The sequence below is a fragment of the Apteryx mantelli genome, chromosome 2 (genome assembly GCF_036417845.1).
Source record: "Apteryx mantelli isolate bAptMan1 chromosome 2, bAptMan1.hap1, whole genome shotgun sequence".
NCBI classification, from domain to species: Eukaryota; Metazoa; Chordata; class Aves; order Apterygiformes; family Apterygidae; genus Apteryx; species Apteryx mantelli.
Window position 1 is genome coordinate 50,827,147 of NC_089979.1, and position 16,277 is coordinate 50,843,423.

Here is a 16,277-nt window from a genome sequence, read left to right on the forward strand (position 1 = left end):
TTTTTATTGGGGAAGGAAGAGCTAATTTCAAAAATTTGCAGTATCACAGAAGACTTGTTTTTCTATGAACAGGACACAGGGCTGGATCCTGATCAACAGTACAGCCCCTCTGCAGCATAAGAAGACTGAGGTTTTCCCTGATTTTGGTGAATTGTCAACTAGTCGAACCAACTGGAAACCAATCCTAACCATTGCCCTTTCTTCCCATTGCCATCTTTTTATTGTTTATCAGAGTGTATATATACACCTTGCCCCTACATCGAGACACACCTTGCCCAGAACAGAAGAGGCTGTCGTAAATTCCAGTGCATTTCAATAAGCCTCAGATAGGGAAAAGGAGGCTTAAGAGAGGCTACTACCAGGCACCATAGATTAGAGCACCCTTGAAGCTGCACTGATTTATGTCAGGGGCTGAAACCAGGAGCCCTTGCAACCTCTGTGATCAGGGAGGTGCAAAGATGATGCCCAACCACTTTTGTTTGTGTCTATTCATTTCTGGGTGACAGTGGTGAAGGTCTTACTTGCTGTACCTAAAAATATATGACATTCTTTTCCATACAGCAAATCTATTATATATATATACACCTATGTATAATAATCAATCCAAAAAGGAATCATTAACATTTTACTAGTGGCTTTATGAAAGTCTCTGAAGAAAAATAGATGTCATGCTTTTTTTAAATTTCAGTTTGCATACCTGGCAACATGCTATCCAGAGTTTTTTATGATTTTGCTTTCTCTGGCCCAGCTGGAAATTTTTGAGTAGGAGAACCAGAATAGTGGGACTTTTACATAAATATTACTGCGTGAATGATCATCAGATCATGATGATTACCAGTCATGCCATTTCAGAGTCACTAACATATCAAATCAAATAGCTTAGTTGAACAAAGTTATATGAAATACTTCAGTTCGGTTTGGACTTTCCCAAATTATCATTGTTGACATGGCCATTATATGTGAGAAAAGACCCGATTCTCACAGTCAGGTGAACATCAACTCCCCACATATAAGTGGTATTTGCAGATACATGGCTTCTCTTGGGATTTGGCCCTTTTTTTCTGTGGTGGAAATAGCCCTGTTTTAGTTCAGATCAAATGCCTATTTCATTGGAAATCTCAGGTTTCAGAAGCTGTATTTTCTCGGTTCATGGTGGTGGTCAAACTTGGCTTGGATGAGAATCCATCACAGCCTGTCTTAGCACATTTAAAAGTTCATTGATGTGCCTCCTGCTCTGTCAGCTTCACTGCAGTCCTGAAGACGCTGGTTGTAGGCACACCTTGCCTATAATTCTTTCTGTCCTCTCCTGAAAGTCTCCATTTGGCTTCCTACTTTTCACCTATGAAAAACCATCAGACATCATCTCCTTTCCAACTCCCTCATTCATTCAGGATGATCTGACTATTGACTTAGGAATATGCATCTATTTTTGTTTCAGAAACAATGTCATTCCTGGGATCCACCACATTAGAAATATATATTAGGTCCAAGATTTCAGATATAATAGTTTAAATTAATTTATTGTGTTTTTGAACGGAGGACAGGGACCTGGGGGAAAAAATTATCTATCGTCACATCATCTTTTGATGAGCTTCAGATGATCCTGCCCTCTGTATTTCACCTATGTCAAAAATACAAAATTGTTTACAATCTGAGCATTAGCAGATACTCTGTCAGTACAGCTAAGGATTATAGCACAGAATGGACCTAGATATGTCCCTACAGCAGAGTTATAACCTTCAGCTAATTCATTTGGTGGAGGTGCACTGAGGAGGGGGTTGCCCTTATTGTGGCAACACAGATAAATCCCACCTACGCTACTTTTTACCTGCCTTGTAACTGAATCTGAGAGGGTCCACATTAACAGCATCTCCTTAACTGCTTGCAGTAGCAGTGGAGCTGGGTCCTTAAAGCTTTGGTGCATGGAAAGAAAGCTGACCGCTTTCGGATGCTTTGAAATGGCCTAGATATTCTACTGAAACCAGCTCCTGACTATGCAGATTTGGTTTCATGTGTGATTTGGGGCTGGCTGAGCCTCCTCCTCTCCTGGGATGAACATCAGGAAAAAATAATCCTAACCCTGAGGTCTGTGAAGCTGTGAAATAGTCTCCCAAGAGAAGCATTGGAAGCTCTAATTAAAATTGGACTGGGCAAAACACTTGAAATTACACTATAGACAATAATCCCACGCTGGCAAGATAGGTGGAGAAAACGCCCTAACGGGTCTTTTCTGTCTTTAAATTCTATGAATTCTTGTTCTTTTCTTTTACTATGCTATTTCACCTTCTTTTTTAATGGTGGCACAGTGTCATCTAGAAAGGATTATAAGATGTTATTGCGAGCTGAGTAAGATGATGCTAAATGTCAAAAGAAAATGCAACAGTTTCTCTGCAGGTTCACAGTGATTATATGGACACAAGAAAAAAAGAAACTGACTGTGTAAGCGAGGGACATCAGTGCAGTGTTTCTGATCTGTAAGACACTGGCAAACAACTGCAATATACATGTTTATCATTTTGGCATTGCATTTCATGTTTTCTGCTTATGAAGAGCAGCCACATTCCACCAAACCTAACACAGGTGGGGAAAAGTCCTTTACTGTAACCGTGTGCATCACTCAGATTGCTAGAGACATCTTCTATCAAATTGCTAGAGACATCTTCTACCTAAATGTTTCAGATATCGCCAAAGCCTCAGATTAAATAATATGTTTTTACATGTTAATTTATAGTGTGTATTTAATCTTAGTATCTCGCAAATCTAAATATCTCATCAATATAGTCTTGGGTATAATCATAATACAGTTTACCAGGAAAAAACCCTGCCATAATATAATGAGACTTTGACAAGAAATTGTATACTGCAGTACTGAAGCAGCATGGGCTTGAAGGAAGGGTAGAAAAATCAGCCTTTACTGAGATTTTCCTTAAACTTATAGTTATGTCTGCATAAGTTTCATTTGTTTGTTTTCAGTGTTAGCGCTTTATAGCCCCCTTTCCCCTTCCCCCGCACTCCTTTCCATATGATGTAGTATTTCACCAGTTCCCGATGCGGAGCTTTCTGTGTAAGAAGCCTTATATCATGACAAGCAGCTAAGTAATGAAGCATCAGACTGAAGATCTGGAAAACATGTTGACACTGTGAAACTGAATTTTTGATTCAGCATTAACACTACACTTAAGGTTTTGCTGGGTTTGCCTTTTTCACCTTCCTTTCTTTCTCCCCCTTCAGTTCTGGAAAATCCAACATCCGGTTATTAGCTGTAGACAGTTTGAAAAGTGTGGTGCAGGGTAAGAAGTTTGGAATAAAAAGAAGGGAAGAGAAGCAGAAAATCTTGATTAGAAAGTATAATTTAATAGAACATGTATTGAACCAAATGTATTGATTAATGTGGAAGATATAGTACTTCTATTGATTCAAACTAGAGATTTAGTACTAAAAGCTGTAAGCCAAAAAGCTGTTGCGGATTGCTACAAAAGTCAGTTTAATGCTGTCCTTGAGAATGCCTTCACAAAGAAATTCTTCTAATGTTTGAGGAGTAGGTAGAATGCGGTATATGTCAGTTTGATCCCGGAGGGTTTTATTTTGTACTCTAATAGCTGTTACGAGCCTACATTATATCCAAGGAGTAATTTTCCTTAGGGGTGCCCAGCTCGCTTTGTGTCAATATTCTAGCATTTTAAGTCACGTACAGTATATGCTTCTGGGAACAGTGCAGGAGCCAGCCAGACTCATAATGGTCTGCATTCATTAATAAAGGCAGAAGCTTCTGTCCCTCCATTGCCCACTACAGGGATGCCTCCCTGGTCTTCAGGGACCCGTACAGACACATTTAAAGAAAGCTTTATTTTGAGTGGGCAGGAGATGAAATGCAGGACTTGCAGGCATTTCCTAAGTCAGCTATATGCCCGAGCACAGGGGTGACCTTAATGGGTCAGAGAAGAATGCAGGTCAAAAGACTTATTATCCAGCCTGTTGGAAACCAATTGCTTTTGTTAAAAAAAAAATCGTAGTGCTTAAAGGTTGATAGTAATGTAGAGTTCTGTTTTACAACCTGCAACTGTATTGCAGTGCAGTAGGATTTTTTTTTTTTTGAATACGAAAAAAAATGAGGATGATCCATAATGTACACAGATAAAGGATTCCAGATAAGTGATAACATGTAGGGTACCATAATTAGTTAATCAGTGATGACTGATTACTCATGTTTGTGTTCTTGAACTAAGGAAAAAATAACATGCTGCTGTGGTACTCTTACCATCTGTTGAAATAATGCATCTACATTTCATCTTTATATTTCTTTACTTGTATCCTCTTTGCACTGTTTGTCAGGTACAGCTGTGTCTTGTTTCATCCAGTCATAAAAAAACAGAAGTCCCATTTAAATAGAATGCAACCGCAGTTCATATTAAAGATTTTAATGGGATAGTGAGTCTGCAGTTATCTATGGATATCTTTTTCTTCACTAATTTTGATGCAGTGGGTGGGAATTTTTTGCTGGCTAATACATCTCATGTTCTGTCTGAAATAAAAAACATACACCAGACAACAACAAAAACTATTACCTCTTTTGTCTGAGGCATTTCTGCAAAGAAATCTTTTTTTATTTTTTTGCAGAGGAGATTCTTCCATCCAGTGTTACAGTGAAACCTGGGCATGTTTTTAACTCCCTAACACTAACAACAGGGGTATCCAGAAAAGGGGTGATACATAATGTTTATAGCAGCTCGCACACAATTGGGATTCTGGGTTCATATCACAGGTTGTGCTACGAATAAACCTCAGTCTCTAGAAACAGGCATTTTAAGACTTCATTTTCCATGTAAAGTATGTTGAATTCAGATTCTCTCAGATAATATAATATGTGCTTCCTAAATAATACCAAGATAGAGAAATTGGGATTGTACAACATTTTTTCTGGCTTGGTTTGTTTCTAACGTGGTGGCAAATGCTATGACAGACAGACCTTCTACTTCCCTGTTCCTCCATTTTGTTCATGCAAAGCTCACATTTGTGTTCGCAAATTAGTTTCTCATCCTGAAATCAAAAGCTTTTGGAAAGTTAACTTAGCCATTGCTGAAATCTAGGAAGAAGTATATTAGTAAAATATTTTTCCCTTTCCCTTGCTAAGTAGGAAATCAAAATTTTTGCTTCACGGGGAGGCTACCTTATAACTAAACTGATGTGTGCATGTGCAATCAGATTTGGGGGAGGCAAAGAAGGGCAGCATCTGGTATCTTCTGTTTTTAGTTAAATTACTCCTATTTGGCAAACGGATGTACTAATTGTTCCAAATCCAGACAAACTGTTTTGAAGTTTCTGGAGGAGGCAGACTTCCAACTTGCGCGCTGTATCTTTAGCGAAGGGCAGTCTGCTCTCAGCGCCGCCCAGGGGCTCTTGGCTCTAATATCATGTTCTCCCTGGGTGCGCCACACTCTCGTGGCCCTGCCAGCAGGAGCGCCAAATTCTGCTTTGCCCACCTGCGGGAGCTCCCACCGCCAGGGAGGCGGGCAGCTCGCCGCACGCGAGGAGGAGAGCGTAGCGCAGTCGAGATCTGCTGGGTGGGTAATAGAGGAGAATCTTGCCCTAAATTTTTAAACGCAACACCCCTCATAAAAACAGCAACAGTTCATAACTGGGATTAATGTTTGCAATTTTCAGTCACTTAGACATGGGGTCTCCAATAGATGGCTTTTGGTGGAGTGGAGTATGGCTCTCTGTGGGATTACAGAATTTTCCTCCTTTTCTTATCTCTCCCCTCCCATCCTTTGCCTGCTGTCTTATCAATGTTATGCTTCTGAGGTGCTTTCACTTTTTTTTTTTTATTTTGACACTCAGCCAAATAGGCATTTCTCCCTAATCTCTCTCACTTTTGGGGAACATTAATTACTTTGGCACCTGTGTTCTCTTTTGACTGTTTACAGTAAGTACAGTTGCCTGTTTAAGCCTAAGCTGCTCAAAGCATTTCCTAGTGTTTGTATCCTGCCCTGTCATGTTTTCCTCGGCAACTCTTGTTTTCTTCTATTACCTCTTCATTATCTCTAGAGAATCTCATTTTGCACCAGGGCACGGGAGTCAGGGACACTGAGAGCAAGGGCAAGGCAGTCCTTGTTCCACCTTTTATTTTGTCTCCCTCACATTTGGACCCTTTATTTTTTAATCAAAAATGTCATTGCAGCCACAGTTACAGATACACTTTCAACTGTTTCACGTGCTACGGTTCATCCAGACCCAAACTGATTATGCATTTTTCAGTTAGTCAAAAGAAAAAAAAATAGGAATAACTGACACATGCTCTCCCTCAGCAGATTTAAAACAAAAGGCATCCCCCAAATATCTCTGCAATGTAACAACTGGTAAATAACTTTAACCACTCAGAAGCGAATTAAAAATCTGAATTCAGACTGACATGCCATATTTAACTTGTGCTGTTTTTTCTAGGTACTGCCCGGTCTCCAATAAGCCTGTTGTGTTATGCCATAAGTGCTGCAATAAATGGACACAACAGGATGACAAAAGAGCTGACTGTCAGGCTTAACTCTTAATTTCCTTGCTTTTGTGGTTTAAAGTCAGAGCCCATTACCTGTGACCAGCCAACATTTTACTCTGCAGTGTATTGTTACTGCTTTACAGCATTTTGAAATGCTTTTATGTGAAGGATAAGAAGCTAGATGAAATCAAGTGGTAGAGTGTATTTTTTTAACACTCTCTGGCCTTGGACAGTCTGGAATTCCTGCCATCAGCATTAAATCATTTTGTATTCACATCTGGAAATTGCATCTTCAAGTGTCACTGGGTCATTTTCCTTTAATCTTGAGAATGGCACTACATTAAAAATTCCTCAGTCTTACTGTAAGATCTTTTCCTTGCCAAATGTCCCATGAACTATTGTTTATGTGTGTGCATAGTTTAAGGAAAGAAAAAGGGAGGGAGAACTATTAGGCGGGTCTGCAACCATGCTGTATTTCACATTTCTTTTGCCAAGGCTGTTTTTATGTATTTTTTTATGGGTGGCTCTGGAGGGTATGGTTCAGTAGATGTTCACTTCATTGAAAATGATGGCTGTCTTCTGGGAACAGGTTCATCCTGGCTAGTCCAAAGGAGTTTGAAGACAGATTAACCTAATAAAGCTGGGGAAGGGGACTGCACATGCTAGGAGCAAATTGTGGGATATGACACCTTTCCCCTCTGGGTCACTGGCCCAAATCTGGCCCAGATCACTAGAGGCAAAATTCGTCACTAATCAGTGGCTACCCCCTTGTCTGTGAAATACCATTCACAGACTTTTCCCCATTTTCTGTGGAACTAGTTTACCTTGCAGAAAATTTAACGTGTACTGAATTGGTTCATTGCTCTTGGCTTGATGCTTGTGAAGGATCTGAGCCAGTGCAGGTGTTGAAATAGCATCTCTCATCCTTAAAAATGATTGACTCCATTAGGGCAGTGGTACAAGAGAGGCTGAAACTTGTTTGCTGCTAGATATGATGTTTATTCTTTGTGTGGGAAAGGAGAATTTCAGGCTCCCAAAGTCTGTGCTGTGTCACCTTGAATAAGGTAGTAGACTCACTTGAGGAAAAAGATCTGTGGGTTTTGGTGACTAAAAGAAGGGCTGCGGCAGCCCCTCCTGCTTTCTCATCAGTCTTTGAGTTCTGTGCTGGATGCAGAATGGCTCTTACCACAATATACTGTGCTCCTGTTTAGGGGGAAATAGGTTTTAATGTAATAAACCACTTGAAGTGATGCCACAGTCTAGGAAGCAGAGTCCAATTAGCATATTTGGGGGTTATAGGCAGCAATGTCTTTTATGAGAAATAAATGCACTCCTCATTTGCATCCTGTATAAATCATATGCAGTATGTAAGTGGCCACCAGACGCACTGAAGAAGTATACATTTTCCCTTGGTTCACGTCTGCTCAAACATACCTAGAGACATTGCGTTGCCTTGTGACCTATGGAAAGAACAGCCATGTGAAACAGCTGGGAAAAAAGCTTTTGTCTGCTAGCAGAGCTGCTGCTGGCTGCTTTAAGACAGGGAGGGGTCAAACATATTTTCTTTCCAATACATTATCTTGCATGATGTTGGTAGAATTGTTTGTGCATCTTTCTTTCATGCAGAAATGCCTATCCTGTGACTAACCTCTTTCTTTTATTTTTCTTACAGAATCATACGATGACCCAGCATAGCAGTTAGTGCAAGGCCCATCTCTTCCAGAGAATTCTTTGTGGCACAAAAAGGGAACACGTTTTACTCTTTGCACGAAACTTTCATTGTTAATGTATATTATTCAGAAACATTGTATTGTACCATAAAACTTGTATTATCGAAACTGTTGGATGTTCATGTGTTTGAACTTTTGAGCACCGGATAGACTTCCTGTATATAAAGTGTTGCACATGTATTATGTTGTCTGATACTAAAATGGTCTTATAAAGACAAGTGGACTTGGGCCCTATTCAAGAAAGATAAAAATAATAATAATACTGTGTGAGGGGAAAAAAACAGCTTAAGAAAATGTGTCATTTTCAAGCAGAAGGGAGAAGATAATAGCTATGTTCCATTACAGCTCTGTTTGGCTTTCCTTTCATTTAAACTTCAGTCTAGAAATCTCTTTTGGTATACAAACGGATGAATTCAAGACTATTTTTTATTGCTGAAGATTCTTGCAAAAAATATGAAAAGACTCTTTCTCACAGAGCAGAAACCCACAGTTGAATAAGGCCCGTATATATATTTGTAAGCCTTGCGATATGACAGATAGCATTACCATATATGCAATAGTTGTTATGTAGATTGTCAAAGAATTTTTTTTTTCTGGATACCATTTGAAGCTTTGAGTGTTCAAGACTTTCCTTAATGATTTCACACAGCCAAATTCTTGAATCAGTTGAACTAACCTGTATGTTACTGTTATTAATGTTTACTCTGCGGTCTGAACCTGGAGATTACTGGAATTGTTTTCCAAAAGGAAATAAATTCAGTTTACCATTACGTGCGAGAGTGCTTGTGTCTTGTCTTTTTCCTTTGGAAGTGACATTATTGCTATTATTGCTCCTGTAGTACATAAAGGACCACCAAGATCTGGAATCCCATTGCATCAGCAGCTATGCACATGCTGAATAGGAGCAGGTCCCTTTTCACAGAGCTGGTCATTTAACTAGACGTAACAGGAAAAATAGCAAAGCGAATTGCACTTGAGGGTAAATCCCTATTTCTATTTACTTGTTTGTTTGTTTCTTTTGGTTTTTTATGTGGCAATCTCAATAATTTCATACCTGTACACTCATTGTGTTGGTTGCCAGATGAGTCACCACATATCTTCTGTGTATAATTACTGCACAATTCACGTAATTCAACACAATATTATTCAGTGAGTTGGGTCTAGCACTGAGAACCAGCAGCCACCGCAGGGGCTGCAGCACCATCCTTGCCCACCAGTAGCCCCCACCACTCCAGCTCACCTACAGAAGAGGACCAAAAAACGTTCTCTGCTGTTTTAGTATGGTATCCTATTGCTTGAATTGCTGGATTCGTCCCATGGAAACCAATGTTGCTGAAATACTGCAGTTTAAGAGCTGCACATCACAACAGTCCAAATGGCTGGAGCTGCTTGCCTATTGCTGTCAGGGTAGATATAAAGTGTGATTTCCAGTTTGCTGAATGTCACATTTTGACTCTTCACAGATGGAGGATGGAGAGCAAAGAAGTAAAGTCTGAAAGTGTCTGGTTACTAGATATTTCAAGAAAAAATGTGTCATGTTTAAAACTCAGCTTTGAGAATATAGTACAGTGCATATTTTGCCAAGTACAAAAAAGAATTCCTGGGTTTTATATGAAAATTTTCATTTATGCTGACAAAAGGATAAATACAGGCACAAGTACACAAAGCTTGTAAAATGCCAATTCTATTTATAAGTCAGAAACTGTTCCCATTCTTATTCTCATTAATATATTACTCATCTCAGCCAAATTGAACGTGATGATATGTTCTTTATTTTTTGACAGATACCTTAAAGGATATAAGACATTTCAGCCTTCATGTGTGAAAGTGTGACATATTGGTTAAGACTGAAAAGAGCATGTTTCTAGTAGGGTTCAAGTATATAAGAAATATTACACCCTACTGTTTTTGTAAATGCCAGAGTGCCACTGAGTTGAGACAGATGGTAGCTGGGAAAGATGCAATCTTATAATCAAAAGCTAAAATATGTCAAAAATATGTTAGCAAGCAAAACATAGCATATTACTAGCATCTCATGTCATGACAGCTTGCAAAACATGCAAAGATGTTGAATTTCTAGATATGTAAATAAAGTAACAGTAAACAGAGCAGCAGCAAATGTGATGAAGGCTTTATGCATTGATTGTCCCTTCAGTGGAGTGCTGGGGAATAGAAGGGTCTTGCAGCCATGGTCGGCCCCAGATGGCTCCTAAGAGCTGCTTGCCAGTATCAAGTGCTGGAATCCTCTTACCTTTTCAAAAGTAACAGGTTTCTCAGTGATACCTAAATAGCTGTTTAAATAGATTATGGAAGACATCTAAACTTCCCAATGAGAATTGAGTGTTCCTTGGGGAATTATCACAGCATTTAGAAAAACCAACAAGAGAAGCAGATCATCTTGCTTACTGAAGAATAGGCACAGCTCTGTGTGCATGTTCAAGTGTGCGTTTCAGCTATGGCATGCCTTCCACTGTCCTGGGTCAGCAAAAGCTAGAAAGAGCCCTTCTTAATACGCTGACCATAATGTGAAAGAATAAATCTATTCCAAAGGCTGTGTGGATAGATTGATGGACAAGGTATCCTTTTACACCTGAGCCTGGCTTTACTCCCAAGATTTCCAGTGAACATGAGTTTTACTGTAAGTGATAGTTTAATAAAACAATTAGTCCTTCTGCTTTGCTAGATCTGTATTTAGGAAAATTGACAGACCTAAAGCAGGTATAAGTATGGAACTTACACTGCAGAAGTGAAGCAATCTATCCAGATTATTTGAGCACAGGATTTATCAGGAAATGCGCTGATTCTTAAACAGAACACAAGATGATCTGGGAATAAATAATGGGCATTTGGCCTTTATGATACTCAGCTCCCCAAAATAAGAGTTTTTGCCAGCATTTACATTTTGATAGCCAGTTGCCTAAGTTTGATTCTCCAATCCATTTTAGGTGCTTCAGTTCATGTGGAGGTTACCACAGCTTCTTTGATTCACTCCTACTACAATGTTCTCATTGCTCTTCCTCATTTGGGAGTTGCTCCATTAGCATTAGTCCAAAAACCCACAGAAGAATAGTGCAAAGGTTCTGTCTAGAACAAATTAAAAGTTACCACCTCCTTCTAGATAGCAGGAGGAAAACTGGAAACCTCTCCATGTCTCAGTGATGGGGCTATTATTAATAATTCTGGCATGACCACTCACTTTGTTTCATTACCACTGTCCTCAACAAAAGAAAAAGAGAGACGTCCCTTCCATACCAACATATGGCACCTTCTATTTATAACAAGATTAACAATTCATTCACACCTTGATTGAATCCTGCTTTATTGAGATGTCACAACAGATTCTTACAGCCTGCAAAGAGAAAGACTTACAAATGTTAATATTGTGACAATCAGGACACATAAAAGTAAATGAATTATAATTGGTGACAATTAAAAATAGCTCAGTGTGAAAACAGAATATTGTGCTGCTGTTACTGCTGTGTCTATGATGAGGCAATGTGAAGGACTCTTTAGAATAAGGCCATCCATAAATTCAGAAATTTTACCTTGATTCCAGTCTAATGTGTTCAGTCATACACTGATGCTCAATTAATGTTCACAAGGTCTTTACATCTTAGTGAGCAATGCCCATTCTTTTTAAAGTATTTGCTTCACTGGCTTTGTAGCAGTGCAAAAGTAAACAAGTTTAGGTCTTTTTTTTTTTTACCAATTCCATTTAATACCTCCTTTTCCCTCCTCATGTTGCTTCCTATATTTGTATGCAGAAGATTTCTTTAATTATTATTATTGTGTTGCTGTTGTTATTAGTAGTAATGAACTGTGAATGCTATAGTAATGCATTCCCTCAAGAGCGGGAAGGTCCCCGGCCACCAACTCTTGTGTGCCGATCTTCTTCAGTGTGTGGCACACAAAAGCCTGACAAGGTCTCACTCATGTTTCAAAGCTCTCTCTCTTTTCAGAGCTATTTGTTATTGTCTCCGCCATCACAAGTTTAAAAAAGGAAAGTTAATTAAATATGGAACAAGACTGAGCAACATCTTTTAAACCATCATGTCATTAGAACTGGATCCCTCTGAGAGCTGCTTAAAAGGGGTTTGAGAACAATGACTGTTCAATCAGATATTTATGGGCATAGTTATGTAAACACACTCTTTATTGTCTATGTATATTTAATATAATTATCAGTTTTGTACTCGGACTCTCTGGAGACCCAACAAATCACAGTGTTGCTTTGAAAATGTCAGCAGAAAAGACAATTATGTTGCGAGCAAGTATTCATAAATTATATTAAAAAGTCCTGTGAAAATGTATCCTGTGTTGCAGAACCGCTTTTGCACTAGCAGAATCATCACTGCTTTTCTTTGATTTAAACTCTTCTTATTAGTAACAAGGAAGTTGCTTGAAACAAAGTTGTAATGCTAAAGAGCGCTTTATTTCTGACTAGTGGGACAATGTGAGTTGTAGACGAATTAAAAGAACTTCTTCATTTGTTATTAATATGCTGGGATCTTTTTATAAATTTCTAAATAAGTTTTACTAAATTAGATGCAAAAACCGTTTGAACAACACTACCCAGGTCCTACATCACTCTTTTCACCTTTCTTCCTTTTTGAGATGATTCCTAACAACTTGCCATGTTTTTTTACTTCTTTTGCTCATTATGTATTAGAAAAAAAAAGTGGAGAACTGGGACAGTGTTCAGTCAATTAAATGTGCCATGCTTATGCTAAACCAATACGTGTGCTGGAGTTTGATAAACACCTAGTAAGTGCCAGCAAATCATCTCTACTGCAAGATATACAATCTGCATATCAACATCTTAATTAGCAGCTAATGACATTTGAATGGGAAGGTTAATGTTAAGCACACAAATGCAGTTTAGTAAAGGGTAAAATGAAATACATCGAGACATTTCGATCTTTATTTATTTTTAAACATGAAATAGCTGCCTTTTGTAATAAGCAATCATCCATACTAGTAATACTCTGCTCCTTAGTCATATTCTGGTATATAATCTCCAAGAATAAAATGTCTTTTCTGGTATATCTGGTCCCACTGATCAACAGGAACGCTCCACATGTTGGACAAAGAGAAGACAGAATTCTGCAGAAAAGTGCATTTCGCCTGTGCCATTATTTCTCTTTTGAAGACACACTGGATTTTGGACAGGCAAAAGATGGTGCAGTTTGTGCTACTTCTCTCATTAATTATTGTCTAGGCATATGTTTTTAACAACAACCTTGTGTGGGATGGTGCTAAGCAAAGCTCATTTCTGCTGCCTTGTGTGACAAAATGCTGATAGGTGTAGTACTGGCTCGGGTGGTGATCTGACTGGATGTCCAAAACTGAACAGATCAGAGCTGCTGACACATTAGAGAAGAATCTGCTATAGAAATGGTACTATAGACTTTGCCAGGGGCGTGGGCTCCCATGGGGCATCCTACCGAAACAACGCTTTTGCATGCAGCACAGGGAGCATTGGAAGGTGCTTGCTTTGAGATGTAAAATGTAAAGCACTTCCAGGATACTCAGTATTACAAATCCTGTGGCCTTTCTCACACAAGCTACTGTGTTGGCTGCATCTGACAGGTCAGCTCTGGACTAGCAGATGTCCGTTAATCTAATGATCTCTTTGTTATTGGGATTTTTGTTTAATTTTTATGTCCCTTCCAGAAGCTTGATCTCATACAACCCTCATCCTTATTTATGGGACCAATTATATGCTTGTTTAGACAGAAAAAACAGACTGTATTAAAGCAGCTGAAAGTTCAGTAATGTAATTATGCCACCCCGCCACTGCTGGTGTAGGCACTTTGGCAAGATCAAAATATGCAGACAAACATATATGTATATATTTATATGTATATGAATATGTGTACGTGTGTATATGTGTGTGTGTGTGTGTGTGTGTGTGTATACGCATCTATACATATATATTTTTATATAGCAACACCTTGACAAGGTAAACTATGTCCTTCTGCACAAATAATAGGCAGACTGTAAGTGGAAACAGAACTATCTGTGCAGCAAACAAGACAGAAATCTACAGCATCTAGAACCCAAAAGACATACTAAAATATTTTAAATACATAGAAATGCCCATCTTTGAGTCATTCATATTTTTTTGCAGAAAACAGTGGTTAGAGGTTTCTTTTCTTCTTGACTGCTGTCTTTTCTCTCCATCTCATTACTCCCTTTGCTTTAATTGTTTAATGACTGACACAGGACAATTCTGATTTTCTTAATTACATTTGTGAACCTGCATTTGATTTGGTGGCTAGGTCATCATTCTTGATGAATTTAAGATTCATGTTGATTCATTCATCCTTTGACATATTTTATTTCCAAACACCTTTATTCCTTTGTCTTAATTCAGTACAATTAATTTTCTGACATGAAATGAAAGGCCATATGTTTGATTAGATGATAGCTTTTGATGTGCTATTTGTAAATCTTTCAACCTTATTCACAGCTTTTCCTAATCAATATTTGACTTTTCTGACTTCTGCTCTCTTTTTCTTATTAAAAATTATCCACCATGCCATCTCCAGAGTCTTTCAAGCACTCTCCACTCACTGTACAGCAGCATCTCTTTCATAAACTATTTCTTTTACAAGAAATGAAGGATCAGATGGGGTTTAGAGCTTCCCTCAACAATGCCTTGTTATTGTGGTATGTGTTGTTTAAATATTCACAGGCCGTGGCATAGAGATCATCATGGGCATGACAGCCCATTTTCAGATTTGACAGCTTATGTTTATATTACATTATGTTTTGGAGGGAAAGTATGAATTGAACTTTTGACTTACCATCAACAAAACCCAGTCAGTCTTTTACCCTATTTACAGCTCAACTGACTTTTAAATCCTAAGAGTCTCTTTTCTCTCAATGATAACATGTTTTCAGAATCTTTCAACACTTTCTTAATTGCTAAAATTTGCAAACAAAAGAAACACCCATGCCTAGCTGTCTGCCAGTAGTTCCCCTGGTCAGGCTTTTTCAATCTGTTGTCTTCTAGTGTTTCCCTCCCTACATTTTCAAGGGGAATGGAGGAGAAGATTAAAGGGTTATGCAGAGGTTATGTTCAACTGTTTGTTCATTAGATTCCTGCCTCACTTGGTTGTTCAAAGAAGTGCCTGAACATATGAATGATGTTGTTAGATTACCCATATTTATTTAATACACTCAGTTTTTCTGGTCTGACTCCTGTCAGGCTTAGAAATGCAGAAGCCAATTTGAAAACCTTCAAGCCTTTTCTGAGGGAGTGACTGCTAATTATCATCCTCTCCTGAATTTCCTTTTCTTGTTTGCTTGCCTTGAATGTAAGGATGGAGCACAACTTCGGAAGCCTGACAAATATCAGTTTGCTCAGCATACAGCACCACGACACTGCTTACTTCGCTTGTTTACTCTAACCAAGGTTTCATTTCCTTTTAGATGCTACTTGATGCTTCTGCAACATTTGATGTTACTAAGCAAGAGCTTTTGTTCGAGATAAAAAAATACTTGTGCTAATCTGTCTGTGACAATGCATGCTTGAATTGTATCTCATTTTTCTCAGCATGAAATACCCAGTGTCTTGGTATTGAGATCATGTTTCTACCGTTACCTAATTTGGTCTGAGCTGTTCTATACATTTCTTTGAGAAATGTATTCTTTCTGCACCCCTTTTGGGTAATATTATTCACTGTTCCCAGTGTAAGCCATGAGTTGGTGGCATACTTTTCTCCTGCACTGTAGGTCAACCCCTGCACAAAAAATCACATGATGCTGCATTATTATTTTTCTGTTGCCCTGGTCTTGGTGATTCTGCCTCTTTCAAGGACATGTCTACTAGCTGGACACTTCCATTGGAGGCACTTTATTTAAGGAACACCCAAGAGCCTCCTTTGAGTTTGGAGAAGATCCATGAGATTCACTACAAATACGAGATAGTGACACCTGGGAAAAACTGTCCTGGGACAGACCAAAGATTCTTCTCACTCTGTGACCTGGCAGGCACCACTGGCCAACAGAAGATGTCTAGGAAAAAGTGTAAGACTAGGGCAATGGTATAG

At 38.7% G+C, this 16,277-nt stretch overlaps 1 protein-coding gene across 2 annotated transcripts in view; it reads left to right on the forward strand.

Annotated features, from left to right (window-relative positions):
• Positions 1-8,990, forward strand: part of ZNF521 (zinc finger protein 521) — a 233,195-nt gene extending 224,205 nt beyond the window's left edge. For both annotated transcript variants that reach the window (XM_067290615.1, XM_067290616.1), the window contains exon 8: positions 8,163-8,990. In XM_067290615.1, coding sequence (XP_067146716.1) covers positions 8,163-8,192 — 30 coding nt within the window. In that variant the 3' untranslated portion in view covers positions 8,193-8,990. The remainder of the gene's footprint in view (positions 1-8,162) is intronic.
• Positions 8,991-16,277: the final 7,287 nt, after the last annotated feature.